The 27,674-nt window shown below is 35.0% G+C and overlaps 4 protein-coding genes and 1 long non-coding RNA gene across 7 annotated transcripts; 4 read left to right on the top strand and 1 right to left on the bottom strand.

Moving 5' to 3' along the window:
- The first annotated feature begins 1,459 nt into the window (after positions 1-1,459).
- Positions 1,460-6,598, top strand: LOC18597228 (P-loop containing nucleoside triphosphate hydrolases superfamily protein). 2 transcript variants are annotated; one of them, XM_007026129.3, is made up of 14 exons: positions 1,460-1,797; positions 2,284-2,432; positions 2,716-2,877; positions 3,121-3,251; positions 3,359-3,503; positions 3,617-3,888; positions 4,042-4,166; positions 4,260-4,303; positions 4,512-4,643; positions 4,785-4,862; positions 5,458-5,540; positions 5,626-5,748; positions 6,064-6,124; positions 6,221-6,598. In XM_007026129.3, exons 1-14 carry the CDS (start codon positions 1,680-1,682, stop codon positions 6,398-6,400), a joined length of 1,803 nt encoding a protein of 600 aa, XP_007026191.3. In that variant the 5' UTR covers positions 1,460-1,679; the 3' UTR covers positions 6,401-6,598. The 2 variants fall into 2 exon arrangements, with proteins under 2 accessions (XP_007026191.3, XP_017979412.1); XM_018123923.2 differs by having other exon boundaries at positions 1,468-1,797; positions 2,706-2,877.
- Positions 6,599-7,877: 1,279 nt separating this feature from the next.
- Positions 7,878-9,549, top strand: LOC148762297 (uncharacterized). The gene is made up of 4 exons (XR_016026998.1): positions 7,878-8,101; positions 8,719-8,947; positions 9,147-9,207; positions 9,309-9,549. It is a non-coding gene; the product is annotated as an uncharacterized LOC148762297 (long non-coding RNA).
- A 2,437-nt stretch (positions 9,550-11,986) lies between these two features.
- On the bottom strand, positions 11,987-12,722 carry LOC18597226 (uncharacterized protein At4g22160). 2 transcript variants are annotated; one of them, XM_007026127.3, is made up of 2 exons: positions 12,232-12,722; positions 11,987-12,143 (listed from the first exon to the last, which is right to left on the bottom strand). In XM_007026127.3, the coding sequence occupies exons 1-2, from the start codon at positions 12,675-12,677 to the stop codon at positions 12,095-12,097; spliced, it is 495 nt and encodes a 164-aa protein (XP_007026189.3). In that variant the 5' UTR covers positions 12,678-12,722; the 3' UTR covers positions 11,987-12,094. The 2 variants fall into 2 exon arrangements, with proteins under 2 accessions (XP_007026189.3, XP_007026188.3); XM_007026126.3 differs by having other exon boundaries at positions 12,226-12,721.
- A 759-nt stretch (positions 12,723-13,481) lies between these two features.
- Positions 13,482-16,664, top strand: LOC18597225 (plant UBX domain-containing protein 4). Its single transcript, XM_007026125.3, has 4 exons — positions 13,482-13,857; positions 15,340-15,625; positions 15,844-15,939; positions 16,072-16,664. Exons 1-4 carry the CDS (start codon positions 13,706-13,708, stop codon positions 16,456-16,458), a joined length of 921 nt encoding a protein of 306 aa, XP_007026187.3. The 5' UTR covers positions 13,482-13,705; the 3' UTR covers positions 16,459-16,664.
- A 5,666-nt stretch (positions 16,665-22,330) lies between these two features.
- STM (KNOX/ELK homeobox transcription factor) lies at positions 22,331-27,674 on the top strand. Its single transcript, XM_007026123.3, has 4 exons — positions 22,331-23,087; positions 23,524-23,767; positions 26,363-26,607; positions 27,140-27,674. Exons 1-4 carry the CDS (start codon positions 22,710-22,712, stop codon positions 27,341-27,343), a joined length of 1,071 nt encoding a protein of 356 aa, XP_007026185.3. The 5' UTR covers positions 22,331-22,709; the 3' UTR covers positions 27,344-27,674.

The raw sequence follows: 27,674 nt of genomic DNA, 5'->3' as shown, positions 1-27,674 counted from the left end.
ATACATAAAATATTAATTAATATTAAATTAAATAGTTATTAATTTTTCATCACGGATTATGGATTAAGGGTTTATGTGAATACATAGACATCTTCCACATCTTGAATACAAATATATTAGTAGTATGCTTGGTATTATTCTTTTTGCTTAAAGATTTTGTTCTGCCATGGCCCATGGTCCTGGGCTGGCCTATCATTATTTGTTGTACAGCAGCTAATGGCTTTGCATTGATATTATACTATTTGTTGCTATTGAGACTTTACAAAGTGCAAAAATTAAAAAAAGAAAAGAAAAGGTGTTTTAATAGTTTTTTAAAATTGATTTTTGAAATGAAAAATATCTAATGTGATGTTTCTATTTTTTTAAAAAAAATATTATGATATCAGAATTTACATTCTATTTAACAATACGTCTTACATTCTTAACATCAATAAAGAGAGTTGGTGATGTACCCATCAACTAATCAAAAATCGACATGTGATTAAAGAAATGTCATGTAACGTCGAAGATGATTTTAATACATACATGATACTTTTAATATAATTGATTGATGTATGTGTCAATTTTTAATTAAATGATGGATACATTAATAATTTTCTTTAACGGTGTTAAGATTTGGTATAAATTGATAAACGGAATGAAATTTCAGATATTACATGAAACATTTTTATAATATAAATATCATAACATATATATATATATATATATATATATATATATATATATATTGAAAAGCATTATAATAGATATATCAAATATTTTCTGAAAATAAAGGATCGAACGGTACACTACATCTTTAAAACCCAAAGTTTGACACTCTGTTGGCCCAAACTCTGTCAGTTCTAAATTCGCCGGCCCAAAAAATTTAAAGCACATACCAACAAGGAACAAAGTATGATATTTTTTAGATAATATTAAAATTACTTGCGCAGTAAAAAGCTGTTAATCTATGATAATTTCTTTATCCAGGTCTTTAATCTTTATCTTATTCAAATGCGTCATTAATCTTTGATTTTGTATTTAAATAAGTTTTTACTCTTACCAAAAAATTAATTGCGATTAGATCTAATATCAATTAACATTTTTTTGTAAATATGATAAATTATACATCAATTAAGTTTGATTATGGAAAATTTTAACATAATTGTTTATAGACCTAATATCAAAGTATATTTTTTGTAAACATGATATGTAATATATGACATGAGGTTAGTGTATTTGGTTACGTCAATTATCACGTGATTATATCAGTTTGTGAGATTATATGTGTAAATATAAAATATAAATTAAAATTGGATTTGGTTACTATTAATTTTTTTCAAGATTAAGAGTTTATTTGAGTATAAATTAAAATTTAGAAACTTATTTAATTATAGTAGAAATTTAAAATTTTAATTGATTTTCCTTTTAACTAATTAGACCTTTCTATTTAGGTGGTTGAAAAATGAACTCATTTAGTGTTTTTTTTTTTTCCTTCTAAAAGGAATTACCGGGTAGTATAGATTTCTCGTTGAACAAGAAACTGACCGCGGAAGAAGTTGGCAACACCGAACGTCGCCATCTGAGAAGCCCTTTCCAATTAACCACCGACTTAGGGTAGACTGTCAGCTTCGTCCCGTTCGATCGTCTGAAACAAACACAAGATTGAAGAGAGGCTGAGAAAGACGTGTTTCTCGCCGATGGTGGTTTTGGAGCGACTAGCAAGGACTGCTCGTTCATGGCGGAAGATCGCCTCTCCAAAAATCCTAACTCCATCACGTGCTTCATCACGTGACCTCCCTTCTGCTCTCTACCACCGTAAGCTTCTCTTTGTGTCTCTTTATTTGTTCTTTTGTTTCCTGTAATCAGTAAACGTTTTAAAAGCTTGGTGAGAGGAAATTAGGAATCAGATATGGCTGTTTGCAATCTAGTCAAGAAGGAGTTTACTTCATAAAATTTGACTGTTACATGATGATTAACGTGGTTTTTGAAATGTTATACGAAAGTCCGGATAATCAAGATTCTTGACGTTTTCCAGTGCGGACTTGCTTTGTGAAAATATTAAGTTGAAGACTTGAAAGTGATTTGGCTTAAATTTGTTATTTGGAGAAACAATTTCTCTTTGTGCATATATGCCGGTGGACCAGTGGTTTATTGCTAGTGAAGGTTTAGGGATTCTTGCTGACGTTTAGTTCAGGTTGCCTAGAAACTTTGTAGCAAAGGGATTGGGAAATAGAGTGCTTATGTCATGTTGGGGTTTATTTTCTTCTAAGGATTCTTATCATTGGCTGTTGGCATATGCAGGTTCTTCAGGATGCTTAAAATGTATATTGGATACCCAGCAGCTAAGGTTGGCGGCTGCTTCTTCTGGGTCATATTCTATGCTTCCAGCTGTTTTAGCTGGTTTACTTGGAGCTGGAGTGCTAGAAACAGCTTATGCCGAAGCTGATGAGGTTTGTGCAATTAATATTTCTGGGCAGAGAATAGTTGCCGATGTCTCTCTGCATTTTTATTTTTCATCTTTTATTAATTGCCTATTTTGTATTTTTGTTTTTGAAATTAGCACCTGACCTATGCTGTGCTTCACTCAATGTTAATTCTAACATGTCAAGCAACCTTTCCTTTCTCCAATGCTTAAAGTGTTTGCCAGAATGTGTGCCATAAGCTTTTACTTGTTATGATGGATTTGAGTTGCATTATTTGAATTGATTTTAAAATGAAACCAGCCTCTTGCAGGTTGCTGCCAAACCTCCTCTTCCATCAGAAACTCCTGCAAGTCATGTCAACCTCGAGGAAACTGCCAAGAAAGAGCGGCAGCGAATTGAACAGTTGCTTAAAGATAAAGGAATGAAATCTGGTTCTTATCCACGATTTACTGTTGCTATCAAGGGCCAAAAGGTTGTTTTATTTCGTTTCAATTTATTTCTGTTTTTTCTTGATACCCTACCCTGATTGATGGGTTAGAAAGAGTGGATCATGTGAATGAACTAGTTTTTTTTTTTTATTTTTTTGGATGATTTATAGTGCGTTCTTTGTTATATTAAATCTCTTTTTCATCTGTAAATTGGTAGTATGTGTATAACTGGATTTGTGCTATTTCTGGCCAGCTCAAGCATTTTAATAGGAGTACACTTGTTATAGGTTACAATCAAGTTCCAGATTCCTCCTTCATGTGAAGTTGCACAATTGATTGCAAACCTAGTTTCCAATCTTGGACTGAAAGTTGAAGAGCGTGGTGGTGGTTCAGATATGCTATTGCGTGCATGGGACAGGTTGTCAATGATAAACTTCTTTTTAGTTTTAACTCCTGTTGTTGCACTTATTTTGACATTAAAATTATGTGAAGTTATCAAGTGTTGCCAACTTTTTGTTCTTTCAGTTCAGTAGCTTGGCAGCTGACACTTAATCCACTAGAGAAACAGAAGGAAACTGGAGTAAATGAGGGGCATTCAGTAGATAGGAATGGAGATGGAGGGAATTTATGCATCCTCATTTTCCATTCACTTATAAGTTCAGATAAAGCGGTTGGTCTTCATTTCTTATAGTTTCTGAAAATATTGTACTATGAATGAGATTGCATTATTCTTTTTATGTTTCACAAAGTAACTGATTGATCAGCTGTACAAAATTGTTATAGGAAATTGAGTTTTTAAAGCAAGGAAGCTTGAATCCCAATGAGCTTGATGCCTTGGTATCTGTCTTACAACTAGCTGGTGGAAAGTTGGGACAAAGTAAGAGTCGGGTAGGAAAACCAAGGGAAGGTTCTTCACAGATGCCATCTGCAGAAAAATCAATTGCTAGCTTGGAGGCCATGGGGGTGAGAATTTATGGACTTGATGCGCCACATCAGAATTCCTCATACAGTGAGATATCATGGGACAATATTGCTGGATATGATCAACAAAAACGGTACGTAGAAAACTCAATGACTATTATATTCCTTGTTGATTCATTTTCAGTCAAACATAGGTTTTTAACTCATACAGTTGTTTGATTTGCAAGCAAAGATGGTGTTTCAGAAAAATATAAGATATATGTATATATAACTTTTCATTGTCTCAGAGAAATAGAAGATACAATTTTACTGGCTCTAAATAGCCCTGAAGTATATGATGATATTGCTCGTGGGACTCGTTGTAAATTTGAGTCAAATAGACCTAGAGCTGTGCTCTTTGAAGGACCTCCAGGTTTGCTTTCAACCGAAAATGAATTATAGATTTATGTTCTTGAAAATGCAATTTTCAACTAATTCATTTTTGTCAAAATTTTAAATATTGCAGGTACAGGGAAGACATCTTGTGCTCGTGTTATTGCTAATCAGGCGGTGAGTAACAAGTTTTTAATCTAGAACATTGATGGGAATCACCATGAACATACACACATTCTTAATTAAAGTTTTAAAATAATATATGTTGCTTGGAATAATAATTTGCTTTATTCTTTGTAGAATAAGTCATATTAAAATGATGGTGTCTCCAGGAGATTGTGTTATTTGCATCTGTAGTGAACTGAAGAATGTTCATGCTTTGCAGGGTGTCCCGTTGCTCTATGTGCCACTAGAGGTTGTCATGTCAAAGTACTATGGTGAAAGTGAACGTTTGATGGGGCAAGTGTTCTCTCTTGCCAATCAGCTCCCAGATGGTGCTATCGTATTTTTAGATGAGGTAAATGGAACAAGTAATGATTAATCCATAGCTCCTTCCTGAGTATTTATGAGACACTGGTTTCCATACTCTCACTGTTACCTTTAAGTCAATTTGCATTAAAGTTGTGTAAGATTGTTGATAAGACTGCCTCTGTTACAGGTTGATGCTTTCGCCATTGCTCGTGATGGTGAAATTCATGAAGCTACACGTCGAGTTTTGTCAGTACTATTACGACAGGTGAAACTGGATTTTCTGGTGGTTCCCGCTTCTAGTGAAAATGAGCCTCTTAATAGTCTGTTAAAAACATCAGCGTTTGGTTATTTTAGGTTTTAAGAGTTTTGTTTCTCATTATTTCCAGCATGCAATGGCCTTTACCCAAAAAACAAAAGCAATAGCTAGTAGGGAATGACTATTTACGTGCAGGAAATAGGCAAGCTAATGAAATGAGTAACCCAGGCTATTTCCTGCATTTCAATTGCAGCCTGCTAGTAATTGACTCTGTCTCTCTGCCGAACTGTTATGCTGTATGGATTAGTAAGCTATTGCCAGAATCCAAGACGATGCTTAAACATCACAGAAGAAATGATTGTGAAGAAGAAATCCTAATGTTATAGTATTTGTGCCTTTTTTTTTGTTCATCTCTTGTGTTTGATTACTAATCATGCTCCATGGAAAGCATTCCAAGAATCATATTTTTGTCTTTATCATACACAGGCTTTATGCATTAACCATTTTTATTGCAACCCACTCTCTTGTATGAGTAAGTTTTTTGGAGACCTAAATAACGATGCTATTATGGTGCCATAATGAAAATGTATTATTCCTTTTACAGATTGATGGATTTGAACAGGACAAGAAAGTAGTTGTCATTGCTGCAACAAATAGAAAACAAGATCTTGATCCTGCATTGATTAGGTATGAAGATGCAGTCTCTCATGCAGAGGCTAATTATACCTTAAGCTGACGAAATGTTTCTGAATCACACCGTTTATGTTCTCAGTCGTTTTGATGCAATGATTGGCTTTGGCCTACCTGATGAGCAAAACCGTCAGGAAATAGCAGCTCAGTATGCAAAGCACCTTACAGAATCTGAGTTAATTGAACTTGCTCGAGTCACAGACGAGTAAGTCTAACTTTGTTATCTTCACTTCTTGAGTAGATGGATTGTTTCAACTATCACCAAACATATGTTGCAAAAGATTCTCTTTTTCCTTGTGTATGCTTTGTTTCATATCTAAAAGTCTTCTACTAGTAGCACTTAAACTTTCTTTTTTTCTTTTGTTGTAACATTCATATCTAAGCTTTGCAAACATAACTTATTTTCTGCTACTGACAGCATCCCTTTCCTTTGCCTATTCCTACCATAATAAATTTGGAATTACATTAAGAATTTCTTGCTTCTCACTCTTTACTGAGCATTGCCATTTGGCATATCCAGAATGTCTGGGAGGGACATCCGTGATGCATGCCAACAAGCAGAGCGGTCATGGGCATCGAAGGTATAGTTCTCCGTCCCTCAAGTCTCCATGTGTTTCGATCTTTACTGTTACCATGTTGCCTATTTGCCTATTTACTTCCATTCACGGATTTTACAGCTTATTCGAGGACAAGCAACTAAAAATGAAGAACAAAAGTCTCTTCCGCCTTTGGAAGAATACATCAAAAGTGCCATGAACCGCAGAAAGGCTCTACTTAGTGTTGCAGAGCAGAGAAACCACAATTCAAATCTGCGTACGAAGAAACCTCATTTAGATTATGGAGTTCTAATTGATTAAAGTATATACAGAGAGACAAACATGGTAATCATTTACAGTCTGCGCTTAATCTTTGTACATACATTTTTCCTTTAGATAGTGATCAGGACACAAGTGGCCATTGTTGCTAACAAAAACGAGAGAGGCAAAATATTAACAGACTACTTGTACGTAACGGAAGATTTCCTAGGTTTAATGTACATCAACGTTTCTCTTCAACGGTGTCAACAGTTAAAATTGATTAACAGAATGAAAATTCAAATATCTTGAACATAAAACAGGTTCTTGTTGGGCTGCCTTGAACCCAAAAGCTAATTAATAGAACTCAAGTTTGACGTTGTGTTGGTTCAAACTTTGTCAGCTCTAAATTCAACTTTTAATCATAATTTTAGGTGAGTTAATGAATACTTGACCTCGAAAAGAATATCGTTATTGGGTGCATAAATTTAGTTGTTAATTAATTTCGTTAATTTAATGGCATATCAATGTTAGAAGTATAATTTTATTTTTTATTAATTTTAAAAATTATCAAATTATAAATTATTTTTTTAAAAAAAAAAAACTCTACCTGACCTCATTGACCGGCTACCCTCAGTCTTAAAAGAAAGAAAAGAGTGAAAAATGAAAAAAAAAAAAAAAGTATTTTAAATATTTCACATTTAAACATTAAAGTCATTCATAAGTTTGGAGTGAAGTATTCATTTTGAAAATTAATACACTTGCGTGAAATTATGATTAAAAGTTGAAGTGTTGGTATATTTTATTTTTATTTTAAATAAAACTATAATCTAAATAAATCATTATATTTTACTACTCACTTATTAATATCAACTTGATAAAGATATAAAAGGGTTTAAATAGTATAAAGTTCCATGCTATACTCATTTTTTTCAATTAAATCATCAAATTCAGCTTCAATTATAACTTTTTGTCCACACATTTAACCTATCAATTGTTATGTAATCATAGTTAATGTAGTTATAAAACGTCAATTAATATTGACTCGAATAATTAATTTTTTATTAAGATAATATTATAAATATATGTGTGCATATTTATTATTTTACGATTCAATAATTTAGAGTCAAGTAGGCTAAATCAACAGATAAAACACAAGACTATTAAATTTGATTATGTATATTTAGCTTTAGATGTAAATTAGATAAGAGTATAATTTAATCTGAACTCTTAAATTTGATTATGCATGTTTAGATTTTGATATAAATTATATAAAAGTATAATTTGATTTAATCTCTTAAATTTGATTAAGTTTATTTAAATTTGGATATACATTAAATAAAAGTATAATTTGATTTGAACTCTTAAATTTGATTAAGTATATTTAGATTTGGATTAAATTAGATAGGAGTATAATTTGATCTGAATTGTAAAATTAAATTTGATCATGTACATTTAGACTAGGATGTAAATTATATTAAAAAGAGAATATAGTTTGAATTTCATCGAAATTAAGTCTCTTACATTATTTATATTTTTGTTTTTTTCGGCTCGACGCTTTGAAGCAAACACGAGGGAAGAGAGGCTGAACTCGACGCTTTGAAACAAACACAAGAGAGGAGACGCTAAGAAAGACATACTTCTCTTCAATGGCGGTTTTGGAGCGACTAGCAAGGACTGCTTGGTCATGGCGGAAGATCCCCTATCTTAAAACCCTAATCCCTTCACGTGCTCCATCACGCTAAGCACATCCTGCCGAATACCGTAAGCTTCTCTCTGTCTTAATTTGAAAGACAATGTTCTGATTGCATTATGAAAGTATAAAGTTGAAGATTTGAAATTGCTTTGGCTTAACTTTGCTATTTTTGTTTTTATTTTTTTGAAAATTCATACGTAACTAGGAGGCAAAATCTTCTTACAGAGTTCAATCCTATAGTTGCTAAACCGAACCCAACCTATCCCCTGTACGTCAAAATCACAAGAGTGCACATCAACACTCTCCTATACACATGAAATCCCAATCAGCTGGTAATAACCCAGAAAATCCCACCCCACAACCTGCACAAGGCGTAAAATAATCCACCAACCAGCTGGTACAAAAGAAAAACAAAAAGTTCCAGCCCTTGACCTGCATACACAACCAGAAGCCATCATTAACTTTGCTATACGGAGAAAGATTTTGTCTTTGTGCATATAATTGCTGTTTTTTAAAAAAAAAATTTATGTGCTGGTTGAGCAGTGCTTTATTGAAGGTTTAAGGGTTCTTGCTGATGCTTAGATCAGGTTGCCTAGAAACTTTCTAACAAGGGGAATGAGAGATAGAGCGCTTATGTCATGTTGGGTGCATTTTCTTATAAGGATTGTTATTATTTGCTATATAGTTGTTGTTGGTGGTTTGATGGGAGCTTTAGCTGGTTTTGTTGGAGCTGAAGTGCTACGAGCTTATGTGGATGAGGTATGTGCAATTTCTATTTCTGGCCAGTAGATGTTGATGAGCTTATCTCTGCATTTTGTTGGTGGTTTGATGGCAGTAGATGTTGATGTTGAGGTATGTGGTTTTTTATCACACTCTGAGTTATGTGAGATATGTGAACTTGCTCGACTTAGAGGGTAAGTCTGACTTTGTTATCTTCAGTTTTCAAATTCTGTTATGTATATTTTATTTCATATGAAAGTTTTCTACTAAGCTGTGCAAACATAATTTATCCTCTGCCATTCATATGCATGCGTCCCTTTCCTTTGCTTATTTCAACCATAATAAATTTGGAATTTAGATTAAGACTTTTCTTGCTTCTCACTCTTTACTCAGCGGAACGTCATTGCCATATCTGACTACCCTTAAGGTGTGCGAACTAGCAAAGCAGGCAGGGGTATGTATACTTCTCCATGGCTCAAGTTTCAATATGTTTCTATCTTTACCATTACCATGTTGCGCTATATGCCTATTTACATCCATTCATGGCTTTTACAGCTCATTCAAGGACAAGTACAGAAAGAGTGCCATGGCTCTACCTAGATTAGGGAAACCTAAACCTAAATCCAGAAGCCGTACTTGCAGATTTTTATAATTTTTCTTGCCTATCCTTTAGTTCCCCTCCCCTTGAATGCATGTCCAAACAAAAAGTTAGTTCTCTTTAGGTCTTACTTTAGCTGTGATCTGTAAACACTACTATGATTAAGGTTCAATTAGAGTTGTTGTAGGTTTTTGCTTATTTTCCTTTTGTTTTTTTTTTGTCAATTTTATTCTTTATTTTTTTTTATTTTATTCATGTAAGTCTTGACTCCGTAACGAAAAATTATATGGTCTCATCAATTGAGTCATAAAATCATGTAAAATTAAAATTTTACATGAATAAAGTAAAAGAATATGAATTTATAACTAAAGAGTTGGTCCCTTGAGGAAAGGAAGCGATGGTCCTGGGCTATCTTACATCAGCCTATCATTAAACAATTTTTTAATATAAAATCATATTAGATATATACTTAAACTATAGGATCAAATAGGACAGCATATCTTATAAAATAAGATTTATCTCTACGTCAAATTGCCCATATTGCATGTATGCACCTTACTAATTTTTTTCAAAAAAATACACTTATAATAATAAAAAAGAAATTCGAGGCTTCTTTAGTTGCGAGAAGAAGGGTTTTATTGGGCCGTCTTGAGCCCAAAATCTAATTAATAAAACCTAAGTTTAACATTATATTGACCCAAACTCTGTCAAATCTAAATCCATTGGCCCAAAAGAATTAAATCCCATATCAAACTACAAACAGTTTTTCATTATTATTTTAAATTATTACGTTAACTTATACAATTAATCTTTATAGTCTATCAAAGTGGTAAATTTAAACCTTATATAATAATTCATAAAAGTTTAATCCCTATACTTTCCAAAATTAATAATGTCAATCCATAATTTGTTAACTGTATTTGTTATTTATGTTGATATAGTGTTTGATTGTATTTAAATGATATTTTCTTGCTGATATGAAATTTAATGTAATGATATGACAATATTGATGTATTATTTTAGGAATAATACAATAGTAATGTTGACATGACATGACCAAGTGCTAACATGGATTTTATAAATATTATCGTGAAATTATCCAATATGCGGTTACTAAGTGAAATATATTATTACCAAATGAAAAGAAGGTCGAAACTATCCAAAGACGTCATAAACATAAAATTTATTTTGAAAAAATTTGAATGTTGTTAATTGTCGATTTTGAAAAGTATAGAGATTGAATTTTACAAATTATTGTTTAGAGATTAGATCCATCATTTTAAAATACTGCGAAAACTAATTACATAATTCAATCAATTTTTAACTATAATCATTTCCTACATATATAAAAAGACTTACATCTTATAAAGCTTTTAAACAATGACCATTTCTTTAACTAAGCTTTTAATTTTTTTTATCCTACTGACATGAGTCATTAATCTTTGATTTTGTATCCAAATAAACTCTTAATCGTAATAGAAAATTAAGTGTCATTGAACTCAATACTAATTGATACTGTTTTGTCATCGTGACATGTGGCATATGACGTAGACAATTGACATGGTCAATGCATTTAGTTATGTCAATTGTACAATGATCATATTAGTTTGTTAGATCTTAGGTCATGCGAGCATAAAATGCCGCTTGCTATTTTAAAATTAAGAGTTTATTCGAATATAAATTGAAATTTAAAAACTTAAAAAATATTTTAATAATAAATAAGAGTTGATTATAAAGTAATTGTGTCATTTGATTTTCATTAATTTGATATCAAAATAAAAAATAGATATAAAAATTGATAAAATTAATAATAATATTTTTAAAAATATTTAACCACGTATATATAAAAGAAAACTTTTCATACTTTATCTTTACGTCACGCGGAATGTTATAGTTTTGTGTCGGTTGAAGCTCCAATTGCTTGCTTGACATGTGGGTTGGTTGAGTTTGGAGACTTGAATTTGGTCTTTTTGGTCTTTTGCTCTAAACGTGCACACTTGAGGTCTCCATCTCCTTTTATCATCTCCATTCCTTTTATTTAGGTTTATGAATTTCTTTATCAATTTCGTTAGTTTATACTCAATTATAAAATTTTAAATAATAGATTAGATTGCTCTTCTATTGCCAGTAGTTCATCATCTCCTATTGCTATTTAATTACGTAAAACCCCATGTTTTCTTTGGGTTTATAACAATTAAGTTGTTGAGATTCGGTTAATGGGTGTTTATAGACACCAGTTAAACATGTTCATATCCGAGTATTTTCTCATCGTTTATTGAGAAAATGTAAAAACTATATTTATCATTTTTAATTAAAGTTTTAGTTAATGTTTGATCAAGATAATTGAATACCAATACAAATAATCAAGTGATTTAATCTTTTAGTTTAATTTAGTCTTAAATTTGAATTTTAGCAATGAATGTTAAACATCTTGTCTAAGAGATTAGACAATTTATCTATTCCAAATTTTATTTAAGAATAAGAATAACAAAGGATTGAATCCAAAATAGAGCAACTGTTAGGACAGAATTTAAATTCTATTCAATCATCCTTCAAGTATTATTGGGTTTTTTGTGTATGTTAAAATTAAACAAAATTTTAATTAAAATCGAATAATTTAATCACAATAACGTAATTAGGTCAAGATTCAAAAGATTTACCTTCATTTGCATCCTGCACTTTGATTTGATACAAGAAAAAGCCACATTTTTGCAATACAAAGTTTTAGAATTTTACTAGAACTTCAAAAGATCAAGTTGCACTGCAGCAGACTCAGCAGCAAAGCTCCTTGCCTGTATTAATGACCAACGAAAGAGATAACTGAGCCGATTATTACTTAACAAAAACCAGAGAGGCATAGTATTAAAGACTTACCTGTACCTAACAGAGAAGTCCCTCGGTTGTTCGTCTTCTTCCACGCGCTTCCTCTTCCTATTGTCTCCCGCAATAAACGAAGCGATCTGGGACTGAGTTCGCAGCATCATCCGAGTCAACTCCGCCTCCGATTCCGTCCTCCGCTTCTCCGCCTCACATCGCGACGCTTCCATCGCCTTGACCATCTCCATCCCGGCCAGCTCCATCCTAAGCATCGAATCGGAGAAGACTCGCAGACTCGCCGATAGATCAGCCAACGGAGTCGACTGACATTCCGAGTCACAGCTATCGGAATCAAGACTCGGCGGATCGTTGGAATCTTCTTCGTCGGGGTTCTGAGTGTCGGAGGGGCGTGCGTTGGATAAGAATCCAGCATCGAAGTTGTACTTCAGACGATTCTCGCCGCTGCTGCCCGTCCCGTTCAATCCTGCTCGAGCATTCGGATCTGCCATTCTCTGGAACGAAGCAAGGTTCGAACAGCAGCGACAGTGGTTTTAACTTGGGAACTGGTTGGTAAAGGCCGACAGAAGCAGATTCCATGTCAGCATTTCTTCCATGGCGGGGCCCGCCATTTAAGCATTCTAAGCTTCTACGTTTCCATGATTAGTCCTTGGCACGTGATTAATTAAGCCAAGTGAAGATCCTAATTATCAAATAACAGAACTAATTCAAAGGAGTTGATCGCATCATGGTTCATGGGATCATGCCTATAAGCTTAATTTGAAACAAAAAGTAATTAATTATACTTTACTTAACTCTGTTGATTGAATTTAAAATTTTAAAAATTTAATTATTCAAATTTTTATAAAAAAATAATTAAACTGATCGAATTACATTCTAAATTCAAAATAATCACATTGCTTTATGTTCAAAATAATCAATTGTTTAGATGATTTAGTCAATTTTATTTTTTTTAATATTTTATATTATAATATTACTTTTAAATATTAAAAATCAATCAAATTAACTGAACAAATAAAATTAAATAATTGATTAAAATCAAAATCCAACAAATCAAATCAACTTAATCGAATTTACTTGATTTCAATCGGTTTTTTCAGTTGGAATCGATTAACGGGTCTAAATTCAAGTTTGGATCAAAATGGACTGATAAGCTCAAAGCCCATTTTAATGGCGAATCCATCAACCCATTATCTTTTAAGAAAAGGTCCAAGGCCCTTGGGCTTCGAATCAACGATAAAATCCAGCCGACAACATGTCTGTAAAGACACTGGAAGCTGAAAGCAACAAGATCCAGTGTTGAGTTGTTGACCGATTGAAGAAAAAGAGAATTAAATGTAGCGAATGTGAGTCTGATTCCAAAAGATCAGAAAAACAGCACGTCCGTCCATGTGTCCATGTACAAATAATCACGCTTACTCTTCTCGTAGGCTCTAGCTGAAGCCAGGGAATAATCTCCTCTCTCTTTCTCTCTCCAAACTTTATTCTCAATCAGAGAAAAAAGAATCAGACAAAACCGATGGCCTCACGTGACAAGAAACCAGCGAAGCCGTCGAGCAGCAGCCGCGCCGGTGGTATACGCACGCTCTCGGATCTGAACCGAAGGTCTGGACCTGATTCCGACAGCGATTCCGATAGCCCCCAGGAGTACTACACTGGTGGCGAGAAAAGGTCTTCTCTTTTTTTTTTTTTAATTTTCCCTTATTATTATCATCGAATTATTTGATGGGTTGCTGAAGAATTGCTGAGTTATTAAAGTTTTATGTTTGAGGATGAATTGAAGATTACAAAGAAAAAGGGGAGCTTTTGGCTGTTGTCTTTGGAATTATGCAGTGAGGATGTCGATTAGGATAAGAACTTAATATTTGGATGAAGATTTGAGTAAGAACTTAGTAGGGGAGTTTGCCAGAGTAGTTTAGATCTTCACCTTGTACTTTGGGGAGATTTAGTTGGGAGACTTTAAGATGTCAGTGGGATTGAGGAGTTAATGTTGCGAGCTATGATTTTGCTTTTCACATTGAAAATTAGTTTTTTGGTGATGGGGAAGCCTATGCCTGCTTGATAATAAGATAAACCAAAGCCTTACATTCAAGCATGGTAGATTGTTCTTTCTTTGGATGGTAGTTTGAGAGAGGTTATTCGTAGACCACCTTGATGAAGTTACATGAGCTGTTTATAAGAGACCAAGCGATGGTCAGCCTTGCATTCTTTTGAAAGTTTGCGAGCATCTTAAACCTAACATAAGTGCATCTAAGAACCTGCATTTCCCAAAATGGTAGATCATGTTGAATTAATCCTTTAAATACTGATTCTTAGGGTAAATTGCATTGATTTACTTTAGTGTTAAGTACAAGATATTGGATTTTAAAGGATATTAATAAGCTGTCTTACTATGTCAAGGCAGTTTTTGTGTATGCACTCTTTTGATCGAGTTTGGCAGCCATTACTCATTGGTGATGCTCTTGTAGGCATTTTAGTTGGCCTATGTGCATCACTTTGTGCAATTGCATAGACAGTTCTATTGTACTTGTATTGTGCTCAATTTGAGGTTTTATGCATGGAGTGCAAGTTAAATTATTTCTGGGACAGGCATTCATTAAGGTTTGGCTTTGGAAATTTTGGTGAACAATAAGTAACTCTTTTGTCTCGTTTGAATAAGCACATAAACATTGAAGTATATCATCTGTAGCTTTTTTATGCCGCAAAAGTTCACTGCAAGCAAATTTTATCCTTGTTGATGCAGTTTATTCCTACCATGGCATGCAGTACTGGCATGCATGATCTCAAATTAAATTTTTTTTAGACAAAGTTGATAAGGCTTCATTCAAGAAGTTTGTGCTGTTTTGCTGCATCTTAGCAATAGAAGATTGCTTCTCTTATTGATAAGTATTGGAATGTCTATAGTACCGGTTATTTGGATGTATTTCCAGTTAAATGCCAGATGCTATGTTTTGATCTGTAAATCTGATGCAAGGTTGAGGAACAGGTTGATTTATAAATATGCATTTATCATTCTAGGTATTGTTGATAAGGCCTTTTCCTTTTTTACTCTAAACTTTCTCAGAGTTCATGTAAAAAAGATACCAAACGTGCCATTTATGATATTATAATAAAATGCTTAAGGATGACCAACTATAACTCTAATTTTTGCAGTGGCATGCTTGTTCAAGATCCTTCAAAGAACAATGATGTAGATGAGATTTTCAATCAAGCTAGGCAACTGGGAGCTGTAGAAGGGCCTCTTGAACATCTTCGTCCATCATCAAGTTCAAGAAGTTTTACCGGAACTGGTAGATTACTCTCAGGGGAAACTGTACCTACTGCACCTCAGCAGCCTGAGTCTGTTATTCACAACATAGTTTTCTGGAGCAATGGTTTCACTGTAAATGATGGCCCTTTGAGGAGGTTGGATGATCCTGACAACGCATCTTTCTTAGAGGTAGTAGCAATTAAGTTTTTAACACCTACGGAAGAAATAAAATTAAAGAAGAGAAATAAAGTGACATGTGATTTGGAGGTGTTTTTTGGAGTGAAAGTCTGCAACAATATTGTAAAAGGCGTTTCATTATACATGTTCACTTTTTAAGCAGACATTAACTGTTTGTTGTGTTTCAGAATGCCTTGTTATATTGACAACTTTGTTGCATCTCAATGCAGAGCATCAGAAAGTCTGAGTGTCCAAAAGAGCTTGAGCCTGCTGATAGAAGGTCAGCTGTTCATGTCAATCTGATAAGGAGGGATGAGAACTGCCCTGTGAGTCTCTCTCATATAAGCATTATTTTTGTCAGTAAGTTTGTAATTTGTAGAATTTAGAAAGTTATGGAAAGGACCTTCAAAATTGCGTCTATGTCCTTCTTTAACATGCCTATGTTTGTCTCTTTGCAGGAACCAGAGAAACAGCGCCATGTAGCATTTCAGGGTGTAGGAAGAACTCTTGGTAGCAGCAGTAGTACTTCGGCAGCTCCTGAACCAACCATCAGTTCCACTCCTCTCAACACTCCTCCAAACCCTACTCCTGCCGTGGTTGTAGATGAAAGTTTGCCATCAACCTCAATTCAGCTTAGGTTGGCTGATGGGACTCGCATGATAGCCCAATTCAATTTCCACCAGACGGTTGATGACATCCGTGCCTTTATCAATGCCTCTAGGCCAGGGAGTGCGATAAATTATCAATTGCAGATAATGGGATTCCCTCCTAAACTTCTTACTGATCCAACCCAAACCATAGAGCAGGCAGGCCTTGCCAATTCCGTGGTCATTCAGAAACTCTAGCTGGCCTGCATGGAAAGTATCAATCTAGTCATTACTAAAGCTGCTTATTGTACCACTTGGAAAAATATCCAACAACTTGAACGGTTATGAACCATTACTATATACAGGTAGCAGATTTTGATGGCCTGATTGTGTTTGAATTGGATTGAATTGTTTAATCCTTTCTTTTTGGCTTTCGAAGTGATACCATAAGCACATTCCGAGCAGCTATTTTTCTTCCAATACATGATCGATAGCAGATACATACATGCCGAAAGTTTCTATACCATATGCACTTTATTCTTAAGCTCACCAATATTTCCATGTGCGATTCCCACCCTTGATGCTCTGGTAAAAAAGGGGGAGAGGCTTGGCCGGGGAATGGGTCTAGCATCTCACCCTTGCACGAGTGCAACAGTATGTTTATCTCCATTGATGGTGGCGTATAGATTGGACAGGGAAAAAGCAAGATGTCGGCCAGAACTATCAAATACTTCCCCATTAGAAAGATTTATGCAATCGGGTTTGGTCGACCAAGGGCCCCTCCCCCCCCGCTCATGTGCCAGCCACGAACCACAAGTCTGATACATGGTCCTTTGAGTTTTGGTGCCTTTATACCATATCATAAACTGAATAATGAGATCAGTATATTAGGGTAGAAAGGAGTCTTGTCATGAAACAGAACATAAATATGCCTCTATGACCTAGGTACCTGATAGGGAAAAGAAACAACAAGGATTTATACATTCTTAAGATTTCACTACATAAAAAGTTGCGTTATCGTCAAAACTTATTGTATTATTCGCCTTAAATTTATGAATCAAATACAAAAATAAACATCTATTATGTCAAATCCACATCCTAAGCAGTCCAAGTGTCATCCAACTCCTTGAGAAGATTTGCTTTGCTTTGCTATGATAAGGATGCATGGTGGGGTATTTCTCCTTGTGTGGTGAAGGTGAGATCTGAAAGGCAAGTTGTTTCTCCAAAGGGGAATTCCCTAATATAGCTCTGCAAGTTGACCCCATGATTCTAATCATAATCATCCTATTTATGGTCATGAACAATGCTTTGATAATAATTAAGATAAAAGCTGCTTTGCTGTCAAACTCAGGGATTATGCTTTTGTTTAACTGTTATAATTATCCTAGTAACCAAGGTGGGATGCCTCTGTGATAGCACTTAACTAATGATCTTCTTTTCATTAGGAAAGTGCCAAAAATGAGGTGAAAGTTTGGTTTATACTACTGGTACTTCAACAAGTAAACATGGCTGTCTTTGCCCAAAAGGAGAAAAAAAAGTTGCAAATAAATGTTAATAAAGTTAGCATTAAATTAATAATATTAGTTGTACTTAATAATCTAAAAATGGTTATTTATTCCCACGATCCCACTTAACGGGAAAATAATAGATAAGAAGAATAGTAAAGTAATTAATTAATGATTCAATACACTTTTGTCTTATTTTTTATTTATCATGATACATGAAATTCAATTTCTATTTTTAAACACTTAATACTTTTTTCGTAACAATATATAATAAAATATTTCAGCTAATTACTAAAAAAGGAAACAAAGTACAAAGCTTAAACTTTACCCCTTTACCCCTTGTCCCCAAGTTATGTCATTCTAAATATTGGGTTTGATGTTTGAACCCTTAATCCTTCCTTTAAGGCACTTGGACGACCCTTCCAAAGGATTAAATAATGACCGTATGGTGGGAGAACTAAAATTGTTAAATCATTGCCGTACTTTTAAGCTTTGGAATGCAATCAAGTTGGGAAATACTATTAGGATTGTACAAACGGTTAGTTTAATTTTAGATATCTAATAATCGAATTAATTAAACTCACATTTAAAAATAATCGAAATCGAACTAAATTATACAAATAACTGAATGAACTGAAACTAAATTAATTCGGTTAGTCAGATTCTGTTTTTGAAAACCGAACTTGATAAATTTTTTTGTATATTTATTTATATTGTATTTTTTTAATAAATCAATACTATAAAAATATTAAAAAATTATAAAAATTATAATAAATAACATGGATACTCATATAATTTAAAATGAACTAAACAAGAGAAGATATTAAGTTTAGGATTTATTTTTCATACAAAATCCCCATAATACCATTATTTAAGTTCGATTATAAATTTTTCTAACTGGAATTAAATCGAATTAATTTTAATAATTGAACTATGCAAAAAACTGAACTAATTGAATCGAATCGAAAAAACTGAACTCAGTTCGATTCGATTCGATTTACATATGTTCACCCCTAAATAATATCATACTACATGTTTCCCACACTTACTTCAAATGTTGTTACCCTTAAATAAAACATTTAATTAAAATGAAACATAAATAATTACAAAAAATACTCAATGAAGAAAATTAACTTTTCAAAAATATCTTAAAAATATTAAAAAAAAAGTCACAATTCGAGTTTATATTCATAATAAAATTTATATATCGAATGTAGTAGTTGATATGATTATTAGTGAGCATAGCCAAATTCGACCGTAATTTATAGAGTACTGTTCATGTACGATATTTAGTTGAGTCTTACATTACTAGCACTAATTTTTTTTTTGTTTATGAAGTGTTTCAACTTCATTTGATGTTGATAACAAAAGGAATCATTGGAAAATTTAGAGTCTAGCCTCAATTATCCTGTCTATTGGCTGCTATGCCATTCCCACATGATCCTCATCCTTCAGATTAATTGCTTGCATGTTATAGAAAAGGTTCATATATGGCTATATATGGTTCAAAAAGTGGATTATCTTTCTAATGATAGCTTTGAGATAACACAAACTTAAAAAGATGAACTAATTAAGCTTACAATAATGGTGGAAAAAAGGGTGGTGTGTTTTTGCTTATTGATTGGTTGCCCTTTGAAGGAAGGGGGCAGGGGCTCATGACACAAGGTGGTCAAGAGGAAAAAAGAAAGAAAGGTTGGGAAAATATACTCTCACCCCCAACATCTAATCCATCTATCTTTCAAACTTCAAAACTTTATTTATTGAATCTCCAGGAAGCAGCAGTAGCAGGTGTTTTGTTCCTTCTCTCCCCCCTCTCCTTCCTCTTTTCTTTTTCCTTTTTTTTTAAACCTTACCCATCATGCAACTGTTGATGGAAATGACGTAAAGTGATTCAGAAGGGAAGAAAATAAAAGAAAAAAAAAAAGCTTTTGCTTGTAAAGGAGCTTGGGAGCTAGCCTTCCAACTATCAACCACACACTCCCAGCCTTGCTTCACTTCACACAACCAGTGACGTCTCTCTAACCCTCTTTCTTTCTTTTCCTTCTGCTTTTATTCTTACGCTGTTGTGACGGATTCGCGTACTATACCCTCTCTTTCTCTCTCTCTCTCCGAGTTCAAGTTCTAGCCCTAGCCCTGGCCTTGGCCCCTAACCCTAACCCTAACCCTGACTCGGAGTCTCGAACCCTTAACTGAGATGTTGAAATGAAAGGAGGGAAAGACAAATAAGTTAACCCTTTGATGGCTTTTGTAGGGAAAGACTAATGCAAATTGGAGAACTGTAGTGTGTTGTGCACACAAAGAAGGAAAGAAAAACCACAAAAACCTGAAGTATGGCCGCAGAAACTGTTTCCTTTGTCTTGATTTTGCTTAATAATTGAGTGGGGGAAGGGTCAAATCTCGGATTGATTTGTTAAGCCCGATGGAATTTACCACCTTACCTACTGATTGGAAAAATCTGCTGTGGTTCATGTATCAATAATCATGCGTCTGCCTATGTTCTTTCTTTTGCAGCAAAGTTTGGTATATGTTGTGTGTCTGTATTGTTCTACTTTCTCGAATGATAGAGCTCTTTCTATTGGCTGAAAAAGAAAATGCAAACCCGGCAGGCATGTTCCAAGCGGGACTCGGATGGCAATGCAGCTAAACGTCAAACACCAGGTTAAGAAATGAAATTTGCAATCTGACACGGCAGGTGGTGCCATGTGTACCAGGATTTTATAGAACAACTATGCATGGACAGTAGATCGACTGAAGTTTTTCCACATTTTTCACTCGGGAAGAATAAATACTACTACCACAGCACTTAAGGACTGGGTGCTTCTTTTCCCTGGAAGAAGCACATCAGTGCTATTTTGCAGCAGTATACATCCCTTTCGATGTACTTCTAAGCTATTATAAGATTCTCCGAGTGTATAAGAGTTTGAATTTAAATTGCAGAATCAGAACAAGTTTCGGAATGCTATCAAATCTGTTCTTACAATTTGGATTGATCATGCACGACATGATCTATCCTTTGGTCATGAGAGCATGCAGCCAAAATGTAGCCCACCAATCAGACACCCTGGCAAGTTGCCGAGATGAAGTGAGAAAGCTATCACTCCATGCATGTTTGCCATGATGATCAAGTTTATCAATGGAGTCGGCACAAATCAATAAGCAACAGTAAAATCCATAAATGAAGAAAAATCCTAATGTATACGTATTGATGTACGTAGTCTGAAACGTTGGAAAAAAGGCATTGGTAGTCAGTACTATCCTTAGTAACCATTGCAGAAAAGTTGTGTGACAAACTAGGAGTAGAAGTAGTAAAGAGCATAGCATAACATTGGAGAACTGTTAGAACAATTAGGTGCATCATAGGGGGACAATGGAAAAGAGACAATTTGTTCAACTTTAATTGGAGCTGTATCCCATGGTGCCTCACAGTCACAGGGGCAGTGGAGCTGGCTAGCGAGGGCTACTACGGCTACCTTTAAATTTGAGAGAGAGAAAGAGAGAGACATTCGGACTGTCCCACTTGCTTTACCAGCTTTTCTAGTTGAAGCCAACTTTTTTTCTATGTTAAATAATTGCGGATTAGATGCTATGACTGAGACTAACAATGAGTGTATAAGAGATATTTAAAATCTCTAGGAAAAGATTTTGTCCAGTGTGTTGATCTTCACTGACCCTTATCTAGGAACCTTTTGGAAAGCTTTATTTCCTTTGAGAGATTGCTTGCAAGCAGCCACCCAACAAGAAACAAATCACAATTTCGTTGAACTATGTCCTAATTCATCAGACCCCAAGCCACAAATCAGGGTATAGTTTTCTTTTCCATTATACAAACTAGAGATTTAAGAATATAGTATATTACTATACTGTATTGTGTTTCACTTTGGGAGGAAGGGTATAAAGAAAAGAAAAGAAATCCTGTCAAAATTATTAGTTTGGTATTGACAAGTGTGGTAGGTTTTGAAGGGAAGAAGCGGACAACATAAGTGCGAATATCAAATGAGTGGACAGATTGCTATCAAAAACCCAGTGAGCGAAAGAGCACAGTTCCTACAGAAAGAGAGAGAGAGAGAAGAGTATATGAACTGTGATTCCGTGCCCCAAAAACCTTTCCCTCTTTCCGTCACTAGTAGACTTCTTGGCTCTTCCTCGATTTGATCGTTCCTCTCTTTCTCTCTCTCCGTCTGTCTTTCTTTTCCCTTTTATATTGTATCTTGTATTCTTGTTAATTTCTCTTCAGTTCTGAGAAAAAACAAATAAAATAAGTATGGGAGTATATCTAATCTCCATCTCTCTCCTCTCTTTTTCTAATGTTTGCCAGTAATGGCAGTGCAGCAGTGGCAGTGCAAGAAAAGAGGGAGGAGAGTTTTCATCGGGAAGGTAAAGCTTTGCATCCAGTGCCTCAAAGATAACAACACATAGCATGGAACCACTGCCCTTCTCTTCTATTTTCTCTTCCTTTCTCTCTGTATACCCCGCGTGCGCTCTGTGCAATCCTACTGAAACACAGAAACCCTTCTCTCTCTCTCTCTCTCTCTATTCTCTCTTTTTCTTTCTTTTCTTCTAAAGAAGAGCAAAGCTCGAGAGAGGGAGAGAGAGTGTAATTGAATAGAAAGTGAGAATTAATGCTGTTAATGAGCAGAAAGATAAACACCCATTTTCCAAAGGAAATCTGAGCAGGCTTTGCCAGGCCAGCCAAGAGAGTAAAAACCCACATTTCATTTACAACTGACTGGCTGCTGCTGCTGCTGGCTGCTGCTGCTCCTACTCCTACTACTATCACTATTTAGGATTTTCCTGTAAAAAGCCTGGTTCTTGTAGCATAAATCTCGGGAGAGTTCTGGAAATAAAACAATCTTTAGGGCAAAAAAGGATTGCGTAGGAGAGAGAAACCAAGAAAGCAAGAGAAAGAAAAGAAGGAAAGATAGAGAGAGAATGGCTTATGTTGTTATATAGCAAAGCCCCCAAGTGAAACAACTAGGAAAAAGAAAGATAAGATAGTGAGAGATAATGGAAGGTGGTTCCAATAGCACTTCTTGCATGATAGCTTTTGGACACAATAGTCATGGACTATGTCCTATGACGATGATGCCTCTCATGACTTCTCATCCTCATCATCAACATCATCATCATCATCCTCCGAATTCAGACTCAAACTCGCTATTTCTTCCCCTACCTCCCACCAACAATCAAGACCAGAACCACAATAGCAGCAGTGGCTCCTCCATGATTCTTGACGATCACAACAATAACAACAACAGCACCAACAACAATACCGGATGTTATTTCATGGAGACCAACGATGGCAGCTCTTCTTCTGTCAAGGCCAAGATCATGGCTCATCCTCACTACCACCGTCTCTTGGCGGCCTATGTCAATTGTCAAAAGGTGAAAACCAAATTACTTGACTCATAAACCTGCAACCCATTTGCCCATAAAACCTTCCCTTTCTCTCCCTCACACTCTCTCGGCCAGTCTTTTTCTCACAAGCAGAACACACACAAAACATGCACTCATCGCTTCCTCTTTTTCTTTGAATTTGTGGACACACTTAACTGTTTGTGTCATTTCATTGAACGATTTTTAGCTGAGAGGGAAAATCTTTTATACCCGTATCATCGAACTAGTTTCTCATGTTTTGCTTTACTGCATCTTGAAGATTTTTCTGTCATGAAAGCGAGAGGTCAGAACTCTTTGTGAGTAAGATATACGTGTGATAGAGACATGAGTCTTAAGTTTCCTTTTTCTTTTATTTTTTGTTCCTGATAGCGTAGAGAGATCATTGTTTTTCTAGTGAAAGCATTATTTAACAAAACCAAAGCAGGTAGGAGCACCACCTGAAGTGGTGGCGAGATTAGAAGAAGCATGCGCATCTGCCGCCACTATGGGTCCCTCTGGCACCGGCTGCTTAGGTGAAGATCCAGCTCTCGATCAGTTCATGGAGGCTTATTGCGAGATGCTGACAAAGTACGAGCAAGAGCTCTCCAAACCCTTCAAGGAAGCCATGCTTTTCCTCCAAAGGGTCGAGTGCCAGTTCAAAGCGCTCACAGTTTCCTCTCCGAGTTCTGGTGATAATACTCTCTCTCTCTCTCTAGTTTTTGTCTATGTGTGCCTGTGCTTTCTTAATCTCTCCACCCTTCAGACTGCTTCATGTTATGAATTTTGGATTATTGCTAAGATTAAAACAATCTGCCATGCATGTCTATGTTTCTTGGGACATGTAGCTTCAATAATTGACCAAATAATGTATTGTAATGGGAGCTTCTTTCCCAGACCGGTGTTTTAAGTTTTTTTTTCTTCTTGCTAACTCTTTTGACATCTTATTTTATACTCCCCTAAAATTTTGCTACTCCTTTCACAATGGGCATAGAAGTGTTTTACTATAACTTTGGTATCCACGCTAAACAATAGTACATAATTCCCTGCTTTGATTTATTTTCTTGATGTGCTTTCTTGTGAATTCTTCTGGTATGCTACATATCGACACGTTTTTCCACCTTTTCGGAGTTCAACCATGGAAGGAAATGGCTTGTCAACCTTATGCTAGCTGTAACATAGGAGATGTATATCCTGGAAAATGAAAAAGCCAGTAAACTTTGGTTTGCTATATTGAAGAATTTGAAGTGAAGAAGGAAATTTCTGGGCTACTGTCTAGCTATCAGCTAGTTTGGTTGCAAAACCTACCGGAAATGGAATATGTTGCAGCTAGTTGGGGCTACAGCCCACCTCGTTTGCAATGATGTAGTAATAATTGTATGCTTGTTGCGTAGGAGGTTTAACTATATACACCAAGCGTTATATCTATGATCTGATACTGATTTATTAGAATTTGTAAGAATTTAGGGTTAGATCAAACTAGGGTTCCTAGGTTACAAAGTTGAGTGTAGAGATACATGAACTACAACCGCAGATTTGGGGATTTTTGCTTGCAACGGTAATGCGAAGTGCAGAAAGGTTCATAAATAGGGACTGATGCTCTTGAGAGTAAAGGATATGTTTTATGAATGGCCACTAGAATTCTTCATGAGTACCTCTTTGTGGTGCTTCTTAGAGCGTTGATCATCAGATGCTTGCTGCACTTGCCATGAGCAGTGGAAGTCCTTAGAAGATTATATGTTTGAAACCTAAAGCTCTTTGTTCCATTGACTGCAGTTAACCATGGTGATTTCTTTTTTACATAAATGTGCTTGATGATACTTTTTTTAATTATTTTGAATTACTTTGTTCGTAAAGTAATGGCACTAGTCTATTCCAGACACATACTTTTTTACTTAGAAATTCGAGATTTTTGTTTTATGAGGCTGCATTTACAATTCATTGATAATATAATTAACACAAAATTGGAATATTTTTTGAAGTACAAAATTTATCCTCAAGAAAATAATTTGAACCCTTCTCTTTCTTTCTCTGATTCTGATACATTAATTTACGCAATCTGCAGCCCTTTTGTTTTCTGGCCCTAATTTTCATGCTTCATGTAGGATTCAAACTTCACCTTACATGCTTGAATGTTTTATATCTTTATGGCCTTATGATTGGTTATGTGACTGTTCCAGTAATTTAAATCTCAAGCAGAGTGTTCTCTTCAGGTGAGCAACAAATTAAACCTATATGAGCTTAAGCTATAAGACTAATATTTCTCCAATGTCATTGTTATTGTTGAGTGAGATGCTTTATGGTGCAGATATGCAGTTACCTTTTTTGTAATCAAGATGCTCAATGATAACGAGTTCTTCTCAGATACTGCCGTATATCATGCTTTGAGCACATCTTAAGAGTCCCCTCCAACGTTTTCTGGCATTTAGGTTTCTATAATTTAATCAGCATTTCGGTAGTTCTTAAATTAGCGTCTAAATATATGCTGCCTCCTCATTAACCTTGGTGATTTAGGGTAGGTATTGTTCTTTTGTTTCATCTTTTTCGTCTGTCTTTTTTGATTCTTAAGGAGTTAAAAGTTTTTCATCTTATACCAATAGTCAGATGACGATTTTCTTGAAGACATTAATATAAATCTTGGTGTGATCACTGTCTTTGCTAAATTTCTCCTTTGGAATTATTTAGAGGTACTGCATTTTGGGGGGGAAACCTTTTTCTAACTAGTATGAGCCTGAAAAAGCACCCTCTATAGATCATGAAAGGTCAAATTGGCTTTATAGGCATTTGAGGCACTTAAAGCCTATTCAATCGTTTTTCCTTTTTGCTAAATCAGAACATGTTTGTCTAGAAATTCTTGAACCTCTATGCCGAATAAGGCAATGTTAATGAAATGATCATATACATTATGTATCCTGATGATTTGGTTCTAACAGTAGATTAGTCACTAGTGTGTGTATTTTATATGAAGGAGAAATTGATTTCCTAGTGACCCAGGTACTGTAGAAGACTTTCTGTTGAGCATATACTCAAGGGCAAGAATACAAAAACGAACTAGATATAGAGATTAGCTAGCTCAGTTTTTGAACTGTTATCAGGTTTGATTGTTGCATTAATTTTTCAATGAATTCGTTTGTCGACAAGAGAATAGGATTTTTCTGGTGACACAGGGATTAGTATACTATAAATCTTGATTAATTAAGTAACATGTCACCATTTTGTTCTGGTTTGAGTAATAACAAGGAGATATATTTTCATTAGAGATGCTTACCAATTCATTTTGTATTCAGCTTGTGGAGAAGCTGCTGACAGGAATGGATCATCTGAGGAAGAAGTTGACGTGAACAACAATTTCATAGATCCCCTTGCAGAAGATCGAGAACTTAAAGGTCAGCTTTTGCGGAAGTACAGTGGATATTTAGGCAGTCTGAAGCAGGAGTTTATGAAGAAGAGGAAGAAAGGGAAGCTGCCTAAGGAAGCCAGACAACAGTTGCTGGATTGGTGGGGTAGACATTACAAATGGCCTTACCCATCAGTAAGTACACGTCTGCTCAACTTATCAATGGATTGTTGTATCTATTTCTGCATTGCAAATGCTAAAGCAAAACCAAAGCTTCCTCCTTTCTGAGAATGCTGAGAAACCATGAACCTTTTGAAGATCCAGATATGGACTTTAAAAACCTTTCGAAGATTGCTTTATTTACCTTTAATAATCTTCAGTGCCTTAGATGTTACTGCCATTTTATGATTGTTGCCTCTCAACATTTTCTCCTCTTAGAAGTGCATCGGCTGCTCACCATGATTCAAGACTTGATTACATTACACAAGGACTACTGCTAACTGGAAACTTTTGCTTTGGCACATGTCATTAACTTGTTATCAAGACTGCTCTTGATTTTAAACTTATATTTGCCTCTTAATTTGTGCATATAGAACTTTGCTTAACATATTACACTCTTGTTAATAAATGGCTTACATGCAATCATGAGGGATTCTTTTTCAGTATGATAATGATATGGCTATTGGTTAATCATGATCTCTGTGGTGAAACTGAACACCGCCAACAGGAGTCTCAAAAGATTGCCCTTGCTGAGTCTACTGGTCTGGATCAGAAGCAAATAAACAACTGGTTCATCAACCAAAGGAAAAGGCACTGGAAGCCCTCTGAAGATATGCAGTTTGTGGTAATGGATGCCACCCATCCACACTACTACATGGACAATGTTTTGGGCAATCCCTTCCCCATGGATCTCTCTCCCACACTTCTCTAAAAACGTAACCATGGATTCACGGCTGCTGCGGCCACCCGGAAAAGCTTGAAGGCCAACTGCATTTGATATGCAAACTGTCATAATTAATTTGAAGGGTATTTTTATGTCATATTATCATATGCATACCTCCTGTATGCACTCTGAGGCTATTTATGCTCTCTCTATATATATAAGTTCCAGACTGTTAAAAAGTATATAATAGTGTATCGCTGTTCATATAGTTTGGTCAAATGCTTTTGGGATGAGATATTATTTTTGGAAGGGTAAACTGCATCAAGATCGGAAGCAAACCGTTACATTAAGCATAAGATGAAATGATTTATGGGAGCAA

This window comes from Theobroma cacao, chromosome 6 (assembly GCF_053813885.1).
Source record: "Theobroma cacao isolate CCN51 chromosome 6, ASM5381388v1, whole genome shotgun sequence".
In the NCBI taxonomy this organism is placed as follows: domain Eukaryota; kingdom Viridiplantae; phylum Streptophyta; class Magnoliopsida; order Malvales; family Malvaceae; genus Theobroma; species Theobroma cacao.
Note: the sequence above shows the minus strand (reverse complement) of the source record. Positions and strands in the feature narration are given on the sequence as shown.

What these genes read in the sequence shown, in the direction of transcription:
- LOC18597225 (XM_007026125.3), top strand. Translation starts at nt 13,706, where the DNA reads ATGGCCTCACGTGACAAGAAACCAGCGAAGCCGTCGAGCAGCAGCCGC. An exon ending in ACAACGCATCTTTCTTAGAG is followed by an intron (nt 15,626 to 15,843) that starts GTAGTAGCAATT and finishes ATCTCAATGCAG; the next exon opens with AGCATCAGAAAGTCTGAGTG. An exon ending in GGAGGGATGAGAACTGCCCT is followed by an intron (nt 15,940 to 16,071) that starts GTGAGTCTCTCT and finishes GTCTCTTTGCAG; the next exon opens with GAACCAGAGAAACAGCGCCA.
- LOC18597226 (XM_007026126.3), bottom strand. Translation starts at nt 12,677, where the DNA reads ATGGCAGATCCGAATGCTCGAGCAGGATTGAACGGGACGGGCAGCAGC. An exon ending in GACTTCTCTGTTAGGTACAG is followed by an intron (nt 12,144 to 12,225) that starts GTAAGTCTTTAA and finishes TCATTAATACAG; the next exon opens with GCAAGGAGCTTTGCTGCTGA.
- LOC18597228 (XM_007026129.3), top strand. Translation starts at nt 1,680, where the DNA reads ATGGTGGTTTTGGAGCGACTAGCAAGGACTGCTCGTTCATGGCGGAAG. An exon ending in TTATAAGTTCAGATAAAGCG is followed by an intron (nt 3,504 to 3,616) that starts GTTGGTCTTCAT and finishes AAATTGTTATAG; the next exon opens with GAAATTGAGTTTTTAAAGCA. An exon ending in CTTGATCCTGCATTGATTAG is followed by an intron (nt 5,541 to 5,625) that starts GTATGAAGATGC and finishes TTATGTTCTCAG; the next exon opens with TCGTTTTGATGCAATGATTG.
- STM (XM_007026123.3), top strand. Translation starts at nt 22,710, where the DNA reads ATGGAAGGTGGTTCCAATAGCACTTCTTGCATGATAGCTTTTGGACAC. An exon ending in CCTATGTCAATTGTCAAAAG is followed by an intron (nt 23,088 to 23,523) that starts GTGAAAACCAAA and finishes AAACCAAAGCAG; the next exon opens with GTAGGAGCACCACCTGAAGT. An exon ending in ACAAATGGCCTTACCCATCA is followed by an intron (nt 26,608 to 27,139) that starts GTAAGTACACGT and finishes CACCGCCAACAG; the next exon opens with GAGTCTCAAAAGATTGCCCT.